This window comes from Ruditapes philippinarum, unplaced genomic scaffold, assembly GCF_026571515.1.
Source record: "Ruditapes philippinarum isolate M1 unplaced genomic scaffold, ASM2657151v2 ctg3476_1_1_1_1, whole genome shotgun sequence".
In the NCBI taxonomy this organism is placed as follows: Eukaryota; Metazoa; Mollusca; class Bivalvia; order Venerida; family Veneridae; genus Ruditapes; species Ruditapes philippinarum.
In genome coordinates this window covers 28,704-44,835 of record NW_026861285.1, presented here as the reverse complement: position 1 = coordinate 44,835, position 16,132 = coordinate 28,704, and the positions used below count along the sequence as shown (strand labels likewise).

At 29.9% G+C, this 16,132-nt stretch overlaps 1 protein-coding gene across 1 annotated transcript; it reads right to left on the bottom strand.

Annotated features, from left to right (window-relative positions):
- Window positions 1-257: 257 nt before the first annotated feature.
- LOC132715147 (uncharacterized) lies at window positions 258-16,109 on the bottom strand (the record flags this gene model as incomplete). Its single annotated transcript, XM_060698122.1, is given in 5 exon segments — window positions 258-308; window positions 6,316-6,403; window positions 8,852-8,889; window positions 10,079-10,159; window positions 15,242-16,109. Coding segments are annotated over 5 exon segments (531 nt in total), but the record flags the coding sequence as incomplete, so codon positions are not given.
- Window positions 16,110-16,132: the final 23 nt, after the last annotated feature.

Sequence of the window (16,132 nt, the reverse complement as noted above, 5' to 3'; positions counted from 1 at the left end):
GTGAACACATCTAGTATTGGTAAACGACTTGACAGCTTGTCCAGGAAAGATATGGTGGCTGAACTGTGTGTCCTATGGTAAATTCAAAGTAGCTAACCACAGAGATCTGGAAGGTAAACTACAAAAACCACCACCGAACCGATTTAAATGCAAAGTTGCAGGAAAAGAAGCTACATGTACTTTTAAGGAAATTTGTACCAATTATACAATGAGCTTGATTCATCGTAGTATATAGTACTGGTCATAATGGTACTTACTCTAGTCTTTGGTGTCTGCTTAAGTCCAATTGCTGGTTGACTTCTTGGAGCCTAAAAATACACAATTCATACTGATGAGTGCCATTTAAAACTTCTTGAAAACAGAATAAAATCTAGACAGTATTATTTCTGTATAATGTGATCATTTTAGATGGTAGGTATGAGTACTGCAAGAACTGACTACCAAACACTCTTTATGTCTCTTTTAGAATCATCTCTGATAACATAAACAGAAATATAGCTTATTTTAGTAAAAGAGTAACATAAGTAGCTGAAGGCAAGATTTTGAGTATTTCTCCAAAAGAAATATTGCTTGATTGATCACAGCCTTGTACAAAATCACCAACACCCTTTATAGTATCAACATTTAATTTTTATCCTAGCTGATATAATACATGATTTGTACATAAAGTTGATCATGAAGATAAGGCTTAATTTGTGACCTCTTGAGAAATTGACAATGCTTTTTTTGATCCAATCAAGAGACCTAAAATGTCAACTATAACTTACTCCCTGTTAGTCTCATTCAAGATCACCATTAAAACTAACATTTTGACAAATAATACTATTATAAGTGTCAGTAGGATAATAGGTCAAATATGTATAAGATATAAGTTAATTTATTATAAGAGCTTCTATTATTTCCACTGATTTGATCAAGACTTTACTTTATGACACAATGGATGAAAAGTGTTGTAATTGTGTCAATTCCCGTCTGATAGGAATAGAACACCTGTGTGCCATGCACATAAAAAAATTTAGTTAAAGGTTAATGTATGTTATTAAGTGATAATGCCATAAAATGAAAACAAACATTGCAATTATATATGATTAAATATACTTTAAATATGCTGCTATAGTGTTCTGCCACACCTAGCTATTTGCTACTGGATTATCAGATTTGACAACTGTTTCATAACATTTAAAAAGATAATTTTAACAGCAAAAATTTAGCAAGCTTAACCCTAAAATAACCTGCTGGAAACAAAAAGTGGTTTGCCTTTATCACGTGTAAAGTGTTGGGCCAGTCTGTATATCCATACAGTCTGATCAGGCTCTGTGTAATGATGACAACTTAAGTATTTTCTACTGAAATTTCTATGAAAACAAACTGATATGGTTCCTAATTCAAAACAGGGCATGTTGTTTAGATAAATTAAGGATCTTACTGGTTAAATTAATCGGCTAACATGGAAATTCAGTTAGCAATTACTGCAGTACAAATTAAAATATTAGTGAATGTATATAAGGACTTTACGGCCATGATGTTCATTAACATCAGACCACATCCTCCCCCTTACCTGTATAAGAAAATGTTTCACCCTTTCAATTCCGACTACTCCAGGTAAATCCATAAAAATAACATACAAAACACAAAGTTTCAACATAAAAGTTTCCTTGTATCCACATAAAAGTTTCCTTAAGTCAACATTTTCATATTATGATAAAATCCAGCAAAACATTGGCCAGTCATAATTTTACATGAATCATTAATGCAACAATATAAGAGAGAGAGAGAGAGAGAGCAATATTTCACTTTCATATAAAAGAAATCAATGCATTATGGAACCAAATGTTCCCATATAATGCACGTGCAACCAGTTCTACTATACATGCAGTCTGATCTGATGTACTTTGTTCAACAGGCAGGTAAAATCATAAAAATCAATAAAACACATGAATGTAACATGTTATTAGTTTAAATGAAAGTGATACCAAGAATCAATAAGTTCTGCCTCAATTAACGTTTCCCTCCATTTCAAATGCAAATCAGGTACATTGACAAAAACAATTAAATTAATTGCACAATGCAAAATTCACTCTCTGGAAATTAAATTTTCTTTTCATTAAGCTTGATACTTGTTTTGTGTTTTGTATTTAATAGGTTATCTCACGATGCGTTCAAATGTTTTCCTTTAATCCACTTTGACAAAACAAACTTGCTATCAAACATTCCACAGTTGTATTCATTCATCCTAAAATTCCAGTTTTCAATTTTCACATGAGCTGAATTGTATAATTTAGTTGTCAGTTGAAATGCTCGGCTATTTTGATAAAAAGAGATACCTTTATCTTTGAATTTCAACAGTATATTTACTATCACTATGGAACTGATATAGATAACAGCGAATCTGTCACAATGTTTATATTTTATCAACACTTTTTGAATACTCTATCAAAATCACTTGAAATTTAAATAAACTCAAATTCACAACATGCTTTATCTCAAGCCATTCTTTACTTAAAACGATTTTCAATCCAGAAGTATAATTGAAAATCAAAATAACGCTACTCAAAGTTGACAGTGGCAAGTTTAAGAGAATATCCCACGCTTGTCCATCAACAGTTTTTATCACTGACTTAAATCAACTAAAATCCAGTTATGTTTCAAATATCTTTTTAAAGAAAAATTCTCATCTATCCATTAAAATCTAATCTTTACAAAATTACACTCAGTTTAATTACAGGGAGAACACATTTTAAAAGTAGCTACCGGCCCATAAACTGCACAGCTCTTAATCATCAAGTCAAATACCTGTTATTTCTCATCACTACAGGTATTGTTAGTCAATGACCTTCAACTTTTTAACTCAAATATTGAATATCCATGATTTTTCTCTAGTTTTCTTCCTCACAAAAACCCTCACAGAGCAGTTGTTTGTGAAAGTCTGAAGTCAATTTGGGTGATCAAATTGGAAATCTTTGAAGGGAATGTAAATATTGAACTTATCCTTGTGTCAATTGTGTTCTTATTTATTTTACTAAATAAACATTTCACGTTTAAACAAGATAATGCGTTTCAAAGCTTTTCTTATGGACTTGTTTGACATTAAATATAAAATTGTAATAGTAATTGTAAGTGTGATAAAACATAATCATGTTGCATAAAGAAAATTTTTTAAAGCATCACTGAAACATGACCATAAAACTTTGGACATTCAATAGAGTTTGCGTGCATTGTGATAGTTAAACATCATTTTATACTTTATATTCTTAATTTAATCCACAACCTGTTGATCTTATTAAATTGAAATTGCCTTGATTTAATTTTGAAACTGTTCATTAAGAAGTTCAGTGTAAACAATATTGATATTGAGTGGTCAATTAAAACAGAATAGTTTTTTCAGTAAGACAGATTCATGTCAGGCATAAAATACATGCAGGCTGGCCAGGTGGCGCTGTACAGTGAAGGCCTAAGCCTCCACTAACGTTCAAAGGTTTCAAGTAAATAAATGAGGAATACAGCATTATACCTTAAAAACATACTTGATCTCAAAAAAATCACAGATTTTAAATACATTACATCAAAATAAAACTTTTTTTAAAGATATTGGTCTGATAGAGTACAGGCCTCTTACTGTTCAAATTTATTTACCGAAGTTAAAAACCTTCAAACAATTTGATATTCATCAGCAAATTAAAGAGATCACAATCTATGATCAATGGAAGGTTTTTACAGTCAAACAGTGCTACAACAGGGGATCACCTGATTGCTCATCTTAAGTTAAATACTTCAATCTGTCTTTATCAAGGATCTATAAAGATACTATAATTATGTGTACACTAGAAACAATCAAACACAAGAACAAGTTTACACAATGAATTATCACAAGATTAATAAGGACTACAATCTGAAATGTTATTGTAAAGAACTACATGCAATTTGATTTGAATTTTAATATTGAAAAATTATTGCCAAATTTATTTTTCAGAACAAAAAATATTATAATATACATTTTGTCTGTTGTGCTTGTTGAAATTTTGTTAACTTTTAACTGAAATACTAAATTTAAAGCTGCATGCCTCCACTGATGAGCAAAATATTTCTAGAAAATCTATATTGAGAAAAATGCACTAAACTTTTAAGAAAGGTAAAAACATCCATGATCCAAGTTATATTTTACATGTTTTTTTTTGCGGTTTAATTAACACTGATTTTGCAGTATTTTATCATCATATTTCTACTGGGTTACTTACGCAGTAAGGGTTGTTTTTGCACATGTTGACCTATTTTTGGTAATTTTCGTGGATTTAAGTGCCAATTGCAATATGTAAAAATTTTTATTACTATATGTGTTCACCTCACATTATTTTACTTTTAAATACATTTCCAAATTTTATATGAAAATTATCATGAATCTGGAAGTGTGCTGCTTTGAAGCCTGTTCTTTAAATGCTGACCACATTCCTAATAATACTCAATGCATTGAAACCTCATAATGATAATAAATGTATACACTATGATATAAATTTAGAGCCAGTAATTTTTTTCACATTTTGGGGAAGGTGGCAATTTTGGCTCCAAATTTGCCTTTAAAATCACTGAGGGCCCATTCTTTAATTGTTCATACAGCTAAAGATTTTGTACAATTAGATACTTTTATAATGTAATATTTTAAAATGAAAAATCATGATTTCTAAGACATTTAATAATATGTTTATACAATATTGACCTCTTGTGTTATTGCATATGGAAGATAAACCAAAGTTGGATTAATTATTTAAAAATAATTTGTGCTATTCCTGTTTTTCATTCAATATTTATAATAAGAAGTTAATTATCTAAATTGCGTGTCCTGACCTACAGTTGACTGTCAATTTAACACGGTTTTGAGATATATTTGAAGCAACTCTGAAGCAAGGGTCCACTTTTTGTCAAATTTTCAAATCTGAACTTTTTTCCAAGGTGTTACAGCATACAATTTTTACTTATGAAAAATAGCTTTGTAAAATTGTCATTATTTCTGCCAAAGTTATTTCATATTTTCTTCATGCTCAAAAAAAATTGGACATGACATGGTACTGACAGAACTACAAGCAACGGTTACACTCCATTTGCTTCTCTGACATTTTCATGGCACTAACATCAAATGACTTGGATGCATGGACAGAGAATTACCACAGTAGCTTATCTGTAGTGCTCATAAAAAAAGAAAGAAACAGTTAAATGTAAGTATGAGGGAAAAGTTCATCTTAGGTTAGGCCATCTGTCATAATAATTATCAGTAATTATGAACTGCCTTTGATCAGTGTTTGACAAGTGTAATGTACAAACAATTGAACATAACCGTTATTGTTGACATTGTTTTTCAATTACAGTAACCTGCCATGGAAGTACAGAAGTGTCCCATTACACTTGGAGAATGATAATTACCTATGAAAGAAGGCAAATTATGCGAAATAATTGATTCCAACACATACAAGTGTTGAAAAGGGAGGAAGATAGAGAGTCTGTGCAAGGAGATACAAGATACAAAGCACTTTTGTTTGCTGAAGATTTCGAAACCTAACTGGATGACCAAGTTATGATTGTGAGATTACTAGACAACAGAATCAATAACTCATTGTGACATTGTTACACAAATTGATCGCAATGCAAGCAGCAAATGCCCTCTTATAACATATACATCTTTTTGTAAAAAAAAGGTAATAAAAGTCAATTGATTGAGTGGATAAGAATTTTTTTATTTCTTTCAAATTCTTTCATCACATGTTTACAAAAATCACTAAACATTTTCTGTGCAAACATATTTTTACTCCAGTTCTAAACTAATTATTTTGACTGGACAATATCTAATCAACATCACAACCATACAACCTTCTGTTTATTATAAAAACATGTGTGTTTAATTACTTGGTCTTTATTGAAAATGTAAATAGCCATTAATTAACCCTTACTACACTAAAAACATGTTTCTTAAATGAATTTCTCCACCTTTTATTCTGGACAAAACCATTCATCACTTTTACATCACTTTTACAGAAAATTTCATTTTAAATACTGACAGAATAGCAAATAGTGCAGACTAAGGCATGAACAACAACTGTTATTATAAATAGATTTAGCAATTATTCTGAGTATGTGCAAGTTTAGCTTAATTAAATTTTTCAATATTTTGTTTTCATTTAAGGTACTTAATTGTTATGATATCTTTAAGAAAATATCAAAATAAAGCCTTATATACCTACAGTATTTCAATTTCAACAGACAAAATTAGTTTACATACCGTCTCACTTAAGGTATGAATATCGGTTATTACAATGTACTTTTACTTACAGGTTTACTCTTAGCTTTCCTGCGGAGGGCTCCAGCGACTGCACATCTGTACTCTTCCTCAAGGTGGTCATACTGTAACTGAATGTGTCTGAAATAACAAACATCTTTTTATAGAATATAAGTCATTTACAGGTCACCAGGCAATGTCTCTCTCTTAATTGTACAATAAAAAATGTTGTGTTTTTATGTTTTTGTTTCTTTTTTGAATTAATATAAAATAAAACCAAATAAATTATGCCAATGACATACACATATATATGAATTATTTGCAATGAAAAAGTTGAAAATGCAATACAAGGGAGATAAATCTTACAAACATAAATTTAGCATAACAGAAGTTGTTTCCCTTTGTTTTGTTTATCATTATCCTCACCAAAACATGGCAGAAATTATGATATCATAATTTATGTTTATGCAAAAATTATGAATAATGATGTTTGAACAAGATAATATTATACAGGAGAGACATAACTATCAGTTGTATAATGATATTGGATAGATGTAAATGGTGATTATGAAATATTCAGGGAGAGGGGAAAAAAATTGTTTGTTTTCCTTGTTTGAACTTACTGACAAAGTAGTCGGATGATAAACATCAAAGGTTTAAAATCTAGCAGATTACTAAATATTCACTACATGGCCCCTAGTTATCTCAAGAGTCAGCAGGTATAAGGTCATGGTCACAAGTGACATTCACATTAATTCATAAACATATCTGATATTTTAAAATAATCACTATACTGCTCAGGACCACATGGGTCTACAGTTGACAAACTTTTAAGAAGACTGACTTATGACCACCAAATATATAATTAGGAATATAAGTCACAGGGTGAGAAAAATGTGCAGTCTGGCTGGGACTTGAACCCATGACCCTCGGAATACCATACCACGGCTCTACCAACTGAGCTATATGGCCGTTTACACACTTTCTCCCCTTATTAGTGACCAGTTCAATACCTTATACATGTATTTTTCATAGTTCAACATACATATATTCAACATATGTATAAAGTGTACCGATTGCCCTAAGATTTAAATAAATAATTCTTACAGTTAAAATTCAAATAACTTTCCTGCTAACTCATTACATACTGCTAGCATATTCAAAAATTAAAATTTATATAAAAAATGCAAACTTATTTGACCTTAGTTTCAACCTTGAAATCCTGACTTAAAGCATAAAATTTCTTCCTGTCTTTTTGTTCCTGTGTCATTTACATAAATTTTAAATTTCAAGCCCATACCATATTAATTTTAAAATACTTAAATCCAACTTCTGACCTGGGTCTTTCACCTGATGTCAAATTCATACATTTCATCTTAATGTATAAATGATCATGAATAAGTGACCTTTAAGTCCAGGGCTTGATAAAATTTGATTTTGTTATTGCCACTAATTTTCATTGAAAGTTGAAAGAGAGATGGACAATACAGAGCAATTTGACATTGAAAGCTTAGTTAAACCTTGAATCAGTAAAGGTTTAAGACCCGAGGGCCACTGCATGTTAAATTAATGAAGTTAATTTAAAAGATTTGGCCTACTTTGAAGTGAAATAAAATTTGTAGCATTTGAAAATTTTCAATTTTTTAGTTTGTTTATACTTTCAGTTACATTGTAAGTTTTAACTTGATACCATATAGTTTATTTACTACCTGAAGTATTTAAAAAATTCCCATGTTAAATTGTAGTATTAACTATTCTTTACTATCTTTGAAGTATTGTATAATAATTACCCAATATCAAATTGCACTGCATTGAAACACCATGCAATTAACCTATGAAAGTTAAAAGAAATTCCAATCTCATTAACATTGTACCAAAGTTTTAAAATAATTAGATAAAAATTACTGAAAAAGGAACAATAAAATCTATTGTGAGATTTTCTGTAAAATTGGTTTAAACACATTTCATTCATCATAATGAAAGTAAAATTTTAACATTATATAGACTTAATCAACCCAACAAAAAGAAATCTTGTATCCCTGTACAATTATTGATAAGGGATTAACTGAACAAGTTTTTTTCCTTATTCAAACACAATGAAGAGAATAAGTTTAACCTATGAACATTGCATACTTAAAAGTCATGAGAAGACCCAATTATAATATTCACTAGTTCGATTTTATTATCAAAACGGTCAGCTATAAAATGCTTAAATTATAATATCTTGTTTCTATAAAACAGAAGTATAAAAATCACGATGAAAACCATATGCCTGTGATAAAAAAAATTTTATGACAAATTTCATGAACATCAGCTCAATATCTTAAAACATGATAAATAGCGATGATGAAAATCAAAATAATAGTTATAATAATTTCCAATTTACTAGTTACTTATTTAAAAATACTAAACCTTCATACTTCTAAGATGCTGTATAAGTTTCAATTCAGTTTATACATGTATGCGTTTCTAATTTTCATTTGGTAATATAATTTTGTCACCAAGTAAGTAATATCTAATGTATGTCTAATTTTCATTCGGTAATATAATTTTGTCACCAAGTAACTGTACATAATATATCATACATACTCAACATTTCTCTTCAGTGTCTCCTCTTGTACATTTTTCTGGAAAGATACAATAATATTAAAAAAATCAAATTATAGAACAGTATTATTTACAGCAGAAATTATCAGCCAAACTTGAAAATCTTTATAGTTCTTTTAAACTTTTTGTCATACAGGTACAAGTCCTTATGGATATGTCATGTGTTATTATTGAAAAGTGTCTTCAAATCAAATTATATACAAATAACCAAAAGTTTTGACAGTAGCATGCACTCTCCAGTACTGTCCATCAACATTTTCAATTTTGCCATTTTAAACATTCTTTAGGCATTCTATTTCTCTCTCTTAAATTTTGCACAACCAAATAATGATGGCAAACATGACAGTATCCAAGGCAATGCAAAAACAGGTAAAAAAGCAATTAACACACACTATAGCTGTTCTATGACTTTGAAAATTCTAAAATAGAACAATCTCTTAATAATGTGACATGAATTTATGTCTTTTCTGCCTATATAAACAGACTACATTGATTTTTAATTAAATGAAGCAACAGCTGAACAAAGTTGTAAGATAAGAAGGTAAATACAACAAAGTTTCATGTACTGGAAAGTTACATAAAACAACAGCAAGATAGATTGTACCTTTTGGTGTATTTGAGATTTGACATTAAATATAACACCATGTTTGTGCTTGAGCACATGACATTTAAGTGTTTAATGCTATTTAACAAACAAAAAATCTGACAGTTTTGACAAATTGTACATTGAAGCAAGGACTGTCAATTAAAGTCTGTGATTGAAGTCAAGAGTGTAGTCTACATTCTATGGTTTTCTGTGGCAAAGTGTTTAGATACAACTAATACTCCATCACCACAGCAGGTTCAAATCCAGCCAAGGACATTGAATTCTTTTATATAAAGAAGTTTATAAGCTTGCTTGATTGCTCATGGTTGGTGGTTCTTAGGATTCATACAGCTGTTCACCCTGATGCAGAACAAAGCACTTCAGGTCTTTTCTTACAAGTAAAAGCTGAAAATTCGACTTAACATTGTGGAACTTAAAATCCAACCAAAAACTATTCTTGGATAAAACCAATTAAAACACAGCCTTCCTAATTATCATTTCTGGATATTTATACATAGCCTCATTATATTGTTCAATATTTGTAATTAATGACAATATCATGTAACAATATCAAATGGCAAAACTGGAAAAAGACTGAAGGATTTACACTGTTTATACATTACCTTTATATTAAGGATGTGGCCAAGTTCTCTCTGCAAAACATATAACTTGCGTTTCTCAGCTTCTAGCAGATGGTATGTCACCTGAAACATTAAATATAATCATTCTGGTATCTATATTCTAATTCAAAGTGAAGGAGATTAGATTTTTTAAAGTATAAATGCAATGATTTTTTTAAATACTGATAATTGTGTAAATACATTACCACCTGCCAGTGTTACATATTAAAATAATCTGAGCACTGATGATAATTCTTCCCAGGTACACACTTCTACCTAATAATAATGCTTTGAAAGATACCAGCCTGGTATCAGCAAGGTTAATATAGGAGGAAGTCATCTTAAGATCTGGGCTGCGTTTCATAGTATTAGTCCTAGCTGAAGACCAAAACTGCATTTCAAAGAAATTGTCCTAACTAATGACTCCTATGTTATGGCTTTTTTTAATTTCTGAATAACAATGCTGATGGGCATTAACACATTGCTAATAAAAGGATCTCTCATTGTATTTCTAAACTTTTCTCAGGAAAATTTATTTATTTATAGTGTACAAAAAATGACTGAAGGTAAGGACGTTTATTGAAATGGTCTGTTACTTAGTCCTATACATGTAGTTGGTTTTAAGTCCTAAGACTTAGGATACACTTAGGTCTTTCTATGAAACACAGCTCTGAACAGCATCTGTGTGATTTAAATATTAGCCAAAATTTATAACATATGGTTTCTAATGGTTTAGTAACACACAAAAATGGATCATAATTTTGTGCTTACTGAAACCATGACTAACTGACATTTGTCTTCTACCAAAATCAGTAGATAATTACCATGCAGTATATCTCTCCTAGTTGTAAAATCTGACAATACATATGCAATTTTAATGGACATAATTAGCCAGGTTGTCATCCTGTCAGGTGTAATAAATCAAGGATAGAGGGTTACAAGGTATAGCAATTAGAGGAACAAGAAGTGTTTCTTATGATTTACTATGACGATTATAATACTAAATGATACCCAATTTCTCAATCCTATCCATTATATCAAACATTTTTGTTTTCAATACTGTAGACAGATTTTGCTTTTCTCTTAAGCTATATTCTTGATAATGTTGTGATTGGGCAATGGCGAGTCCTGTATAATGTCTTTAGCCCTTAGCCTGCATATCAAGCTAGTTTTCCTTAAATTGCGAAGGGTTCCTAGCCTTTTTGTTTTGTTAAAGTGCAATTTTCCTTCAAATTGTGAAGTTAAAGCATTATTTTCCTTTACATTGTGAAAGTCCCAATTTGAGAAAAATTTACAACCAACATTTTTTCTTTATTTGATATATACTTCAATTATTAGAAATCTATTATTATAATATCAACACGAGATGTTTAAATAGCTCTGATTTCCTGAAGTTGAAAATAACATGGACAATGTCACGGTATTTAAAGGTGACACTGCTAAATATGTTGTAACACTTTTTTGTGTCAGCAGTCAAAAACATTCTTATTGTGAAACTATGTGAAACAAGCATTTCTTTTAGTTATGAAGCTGGTATTTATAGTGAAAAAAGCCCAGCCCTGCTTTATACCCATGTGACCAGTGCAGAGCCAGTGAGCTGGCTGCGCTGTTTGCAATTCATTAAGCACTTGTTTTTACACTTTCCCTAAAAATGGTTAATGGTTTTCCACACTGAAAATTTGACAAGTACATTTAAGACTTTTAGTATGGGCTGAATCTGAATCTCCAGTTGGTTTCTATCACAAGATGCAAAACTCAGGTACATAAAAAAAATTATGCAAAAGTTTAACTTTTAATGATCAATACGTGGTGATTAATGATTAAGATTATCACAGATCTGAAACATCTCTTGAATGCTAAATTATTCATGTCTTGGCAATGTCACCCTTGAATGAATAAAAACTGTAGTTTTGTATTTATGAGAAAAATATAAATGCTGTGTTAATAAAGAGTAATTTTCATGGGTAAAGCAATATAAGAATCAGTATGAACCACTTTTTATTGCCAAATAAGTATGAAAACTTGTGAGTTTTGATTTTTATGGACATTTCAATGAAATAGTTATACTAGGGCTTGGCTGGCTGAAACATTGTTTGTTTGTTTGATTGGTTTTTTTGTCACACCATCACAATATAGATCATATGGTGACGTTCCAGCTGTACTGGTGGAGGAAGACCTGACAGGTGCCCCACAATGAATTATTTCAGACTGAAACGATGTACATGTAATATAATAATTATGTTCCTGAACATTAAGCATAATTATAATTATATCATATCAGTATCACTTGTATTAAAGTTCTATAACACTATGGCCAGTATGGGCAAAATGACATGCCCAATAAAATTTAACATCATTATTATTATACCAAGAAATATAATAATTATATCAAGCATTGTAACAGTTATTGAGTAAGAGGTCTGTTCTTGAATAAAATATGTTCATGTAAATGAAACATTTGTAAATTATTGTTTTTAAACTATCTACATGTAAATGCATGCCAGGAAAGTTAGATCTTAAATAATGTAACAAAATCATTATATAAATAGCTATTTAAATGACATTATGAATTACTAGTTTTGTGGAATACAGCTATATGAAAATATTTAGAAGTTTGACGTTCCGCTAACACAATTTATGAAAATAGAACATGTCATGATTCATGTAAAGAGACCACAGATACCTGTAAGCTATAGTTACATTATGTATGAAAGATGAAATTATTACTGTTATGATAAATCTCTACACAGTTTGACAGCTGAAGACAATGCAATAACTTGTACGTCTTTTATGTGACAACCAAAATGATTATGTTTTAATGCTTAATAATCGAAACAACTATCATATTATCTTCATTAGTCAGTCCTCATAAAAAGGCAATATATTCCAACTATGTTGTTAAACATTTGTTATTAGTACTCATAAATTATAATATTTGATGTACAGTTAACTGTTACAATATAAAGGGACATTATGTAATATGACTGTGTTGTAAGAATGATATGGCCCATTCATATAATATAGATAGTAAGAGTCTCAACAATATCAACTGAATATAATATATTACATTAGAAATTATAATTAAATGCATTATTAAAAAGAATATGGGAAGTGAAGCACACGAAACTGAGTGGGTCAGGTTTCTGTAATTTATTTTATTAAAGACCTACGTTTCGGCTATTCAATAGCCTTCATCAGGGAATTAGATGTATTGTATAAGATGGTTAAGATCAAAGATCAATTTTATTTTATTAAATAATGTTTTTATAATTCATGGCGTTTACATGTATATATGTCCCTAAAAAAATTAGTGACATTTCGATATCTTAATTAATACTACAAGCAAGTAGAATAATAAGTTTATTAAAAATGTCAGAATTATACACTCCTGCCTACAAGCAAGTGGATGCATGGTGTCATAATTGGATATTGTGTATTTCAAAATTAAGCAAAACGTATATATAGGTGTATTGGAACAAGTGAGATGGTACAAAAAACTTAATGTTGATGTGGATATAAATGCTGATGCCTGCTTGAGTAGGATTATTGTCCTTGAATTTGTGAATTGAAATGTTACATTTAATTTAGTCATAATGGCAACAAAAATAATTGAGGAATCATGTATTTTAATAATTTCCTTTTGATACATCAGAAAGAACTTACATAATTATAAGTTTCTATGGGAACATTTCTGATATGAATCATAAAATCATTTTTTGAATTATTTTTGTATATAATTCACTGAAACCTCAATTCATACTTTGTTCTCTATGATTATCATTCATAAATATGTTTGATAGATCTATCATTGAACACATTATCTGACCTTTAACCTGTATTCTATATGAGCTACTCCCTTGTTCTTTATTGTCCCATATATATATATATATATGAATGATGAATTACCTGTGTATCAATAAATATCATGCTGGTAAACAAGACTGTATTTGTCAATATTATATTCATGTACATATAGAAATGCACCAATGATTAAATGATAAACATTTAAAAAGCATGCATATTTTATATTACTTATCGTGAAAGTTTATCATGTTGTTATTCATATTTAATTATCAGTATATCATACTATGTACTTTTAACAGGTTGTTTCAAGAATCAATTTTTAATGATTAGAAAATATCGATGAAAGTGATGCTACTGCTGCTTTCAGAGTATTAAGCTTTGAACTCACAGTGTTCATATTCATTTAATAATATTAAATACAGCTTCATTTACTGGCAACCGTGTCCTTAAGGCAAAAACTTGTTTAATAATTGTCTGGCGAATCCTATTTTCAGTCCTTTATACATTCACTGTGACCTGAGTCCACTACATTTTTATTCAAAGTGATCTACATTTTACTAATTATAATCTTATTTGTTTGATGACAGTTCAAAGAGTCCAACTGAAGAAAACAAAACAACCTTACTAGTTTGAATAGGCATACTTCGAAATTCCTCCAAATTACTGAACTTGTATGACTGCATGTTCATAAAAAGTTTGCAGTTATTTCAGCTGTTCAGTGTGAATTAGGAGTGGTCCACTGCCTAACAGGCACAAAAATTTCATTCAATATGGTGATGACACATCACAGATATTTTCTGAACTGTCAGAATAAGGGGTATAATTTATCCCAAGTAGCTGGTAATTTAGTATACCAGGTATAGTAGTTTTCAAATGTTCAAACTGTGCATTTAACTTCTCTTTACTTTAAAAAAAAAAGATGTTTAGGAGTTCAGTTAAAATAAAATAAAGTAAAACAAGAAAGGCAACATAAAATTCAGAAATACTATATGATACAAATATAAAAGACCATTGATAAAATAATTTAATTTTGTTTGAATCAATATATTTAGATAATAATATTTATGATAAATAACTGTACTATATAAATGAAATCAATTCAACAAAATATTAAATATTACATAATATACAAGTTATTTTTAGAAAATTAAACTCAAGCTTTCTAAAAATGACTTTCAAGCCACTGGCTTCTAATGAAAATTATTCTGATCAAGAATATATGTTCTAAATTTTATTTTATATAATAAATATGTTCTAATCCATCAAGCTTATAGCATTTAACCAAATAAGCAATTAGCTAAAGGGACCAGTCTCAGTAAAATGATAAAATAAAAAAGTCAATTATATTTATTTATTATATACCTCAAGTTGAATTCCAAAGAGATCACAATTAGGTTCAAGTCCTGTACTCTCTTGCTCTTCTCTCTCGGAGATTCTTATGGCCGGATCCGAGTGTGACCTATCTAGAGGTCGATGACAGGTCCTGTGTTCAGGTGTAAAGTCTTGAGTGTCCGCTGGTAAGCTTGGCGGACTCTGGTTGTATGTGATTTTAGTGCACATGCACAAAGTACTATTTTCCATGTCCACTGAATTATCACTGAAACTATAAGAACTTGAAGAGCTAGAATCCTCCATTTCAAGGTAGGAAAAAAACACACTTTTGTTAGTATATAATGGTTTATAAATATATACTAGATCTATATATTATAATTTCTCATTAATGACCTTTTGCACATGAATGACACTGTTTCTCCTTCCTAATTCATATATCAATTTTCCCTGTTTTACAGAAAAACATGACACACCTGTCAATGTATTGGTTTTCTTGCAGACGATAAAAAGTCTAAGTCAAACAGCCACCTTGTAAACATATCAAACTATTATCTCAAACGGGAAATATGACATATTGTCCGCTAATACACATCGTTTTATCTTATGCTACTCATCTATGTAGTAACAATATGTGATAATAATCGATTAATTAATGGTACACTGATACAAATGACACCTATGTCGCACCTGTATTCTCCGCCCACTTTTCATGATTCTCGCGGAAAATATGGAAGATACCATTGTTGATTTACACGCAGACAATGAAAGGCGCTTCTCTGAAAATTAAGTGAGAGCGCGTCAATGTACATAATTCCAAGTTTTTAAATCTAAATTTAAGACGCTGATAACACTACGAAAAATCATGGAAAATACGTAGCATTGGAAGATAATTGTTAATCCCCATGATTAAAATGTAACAGT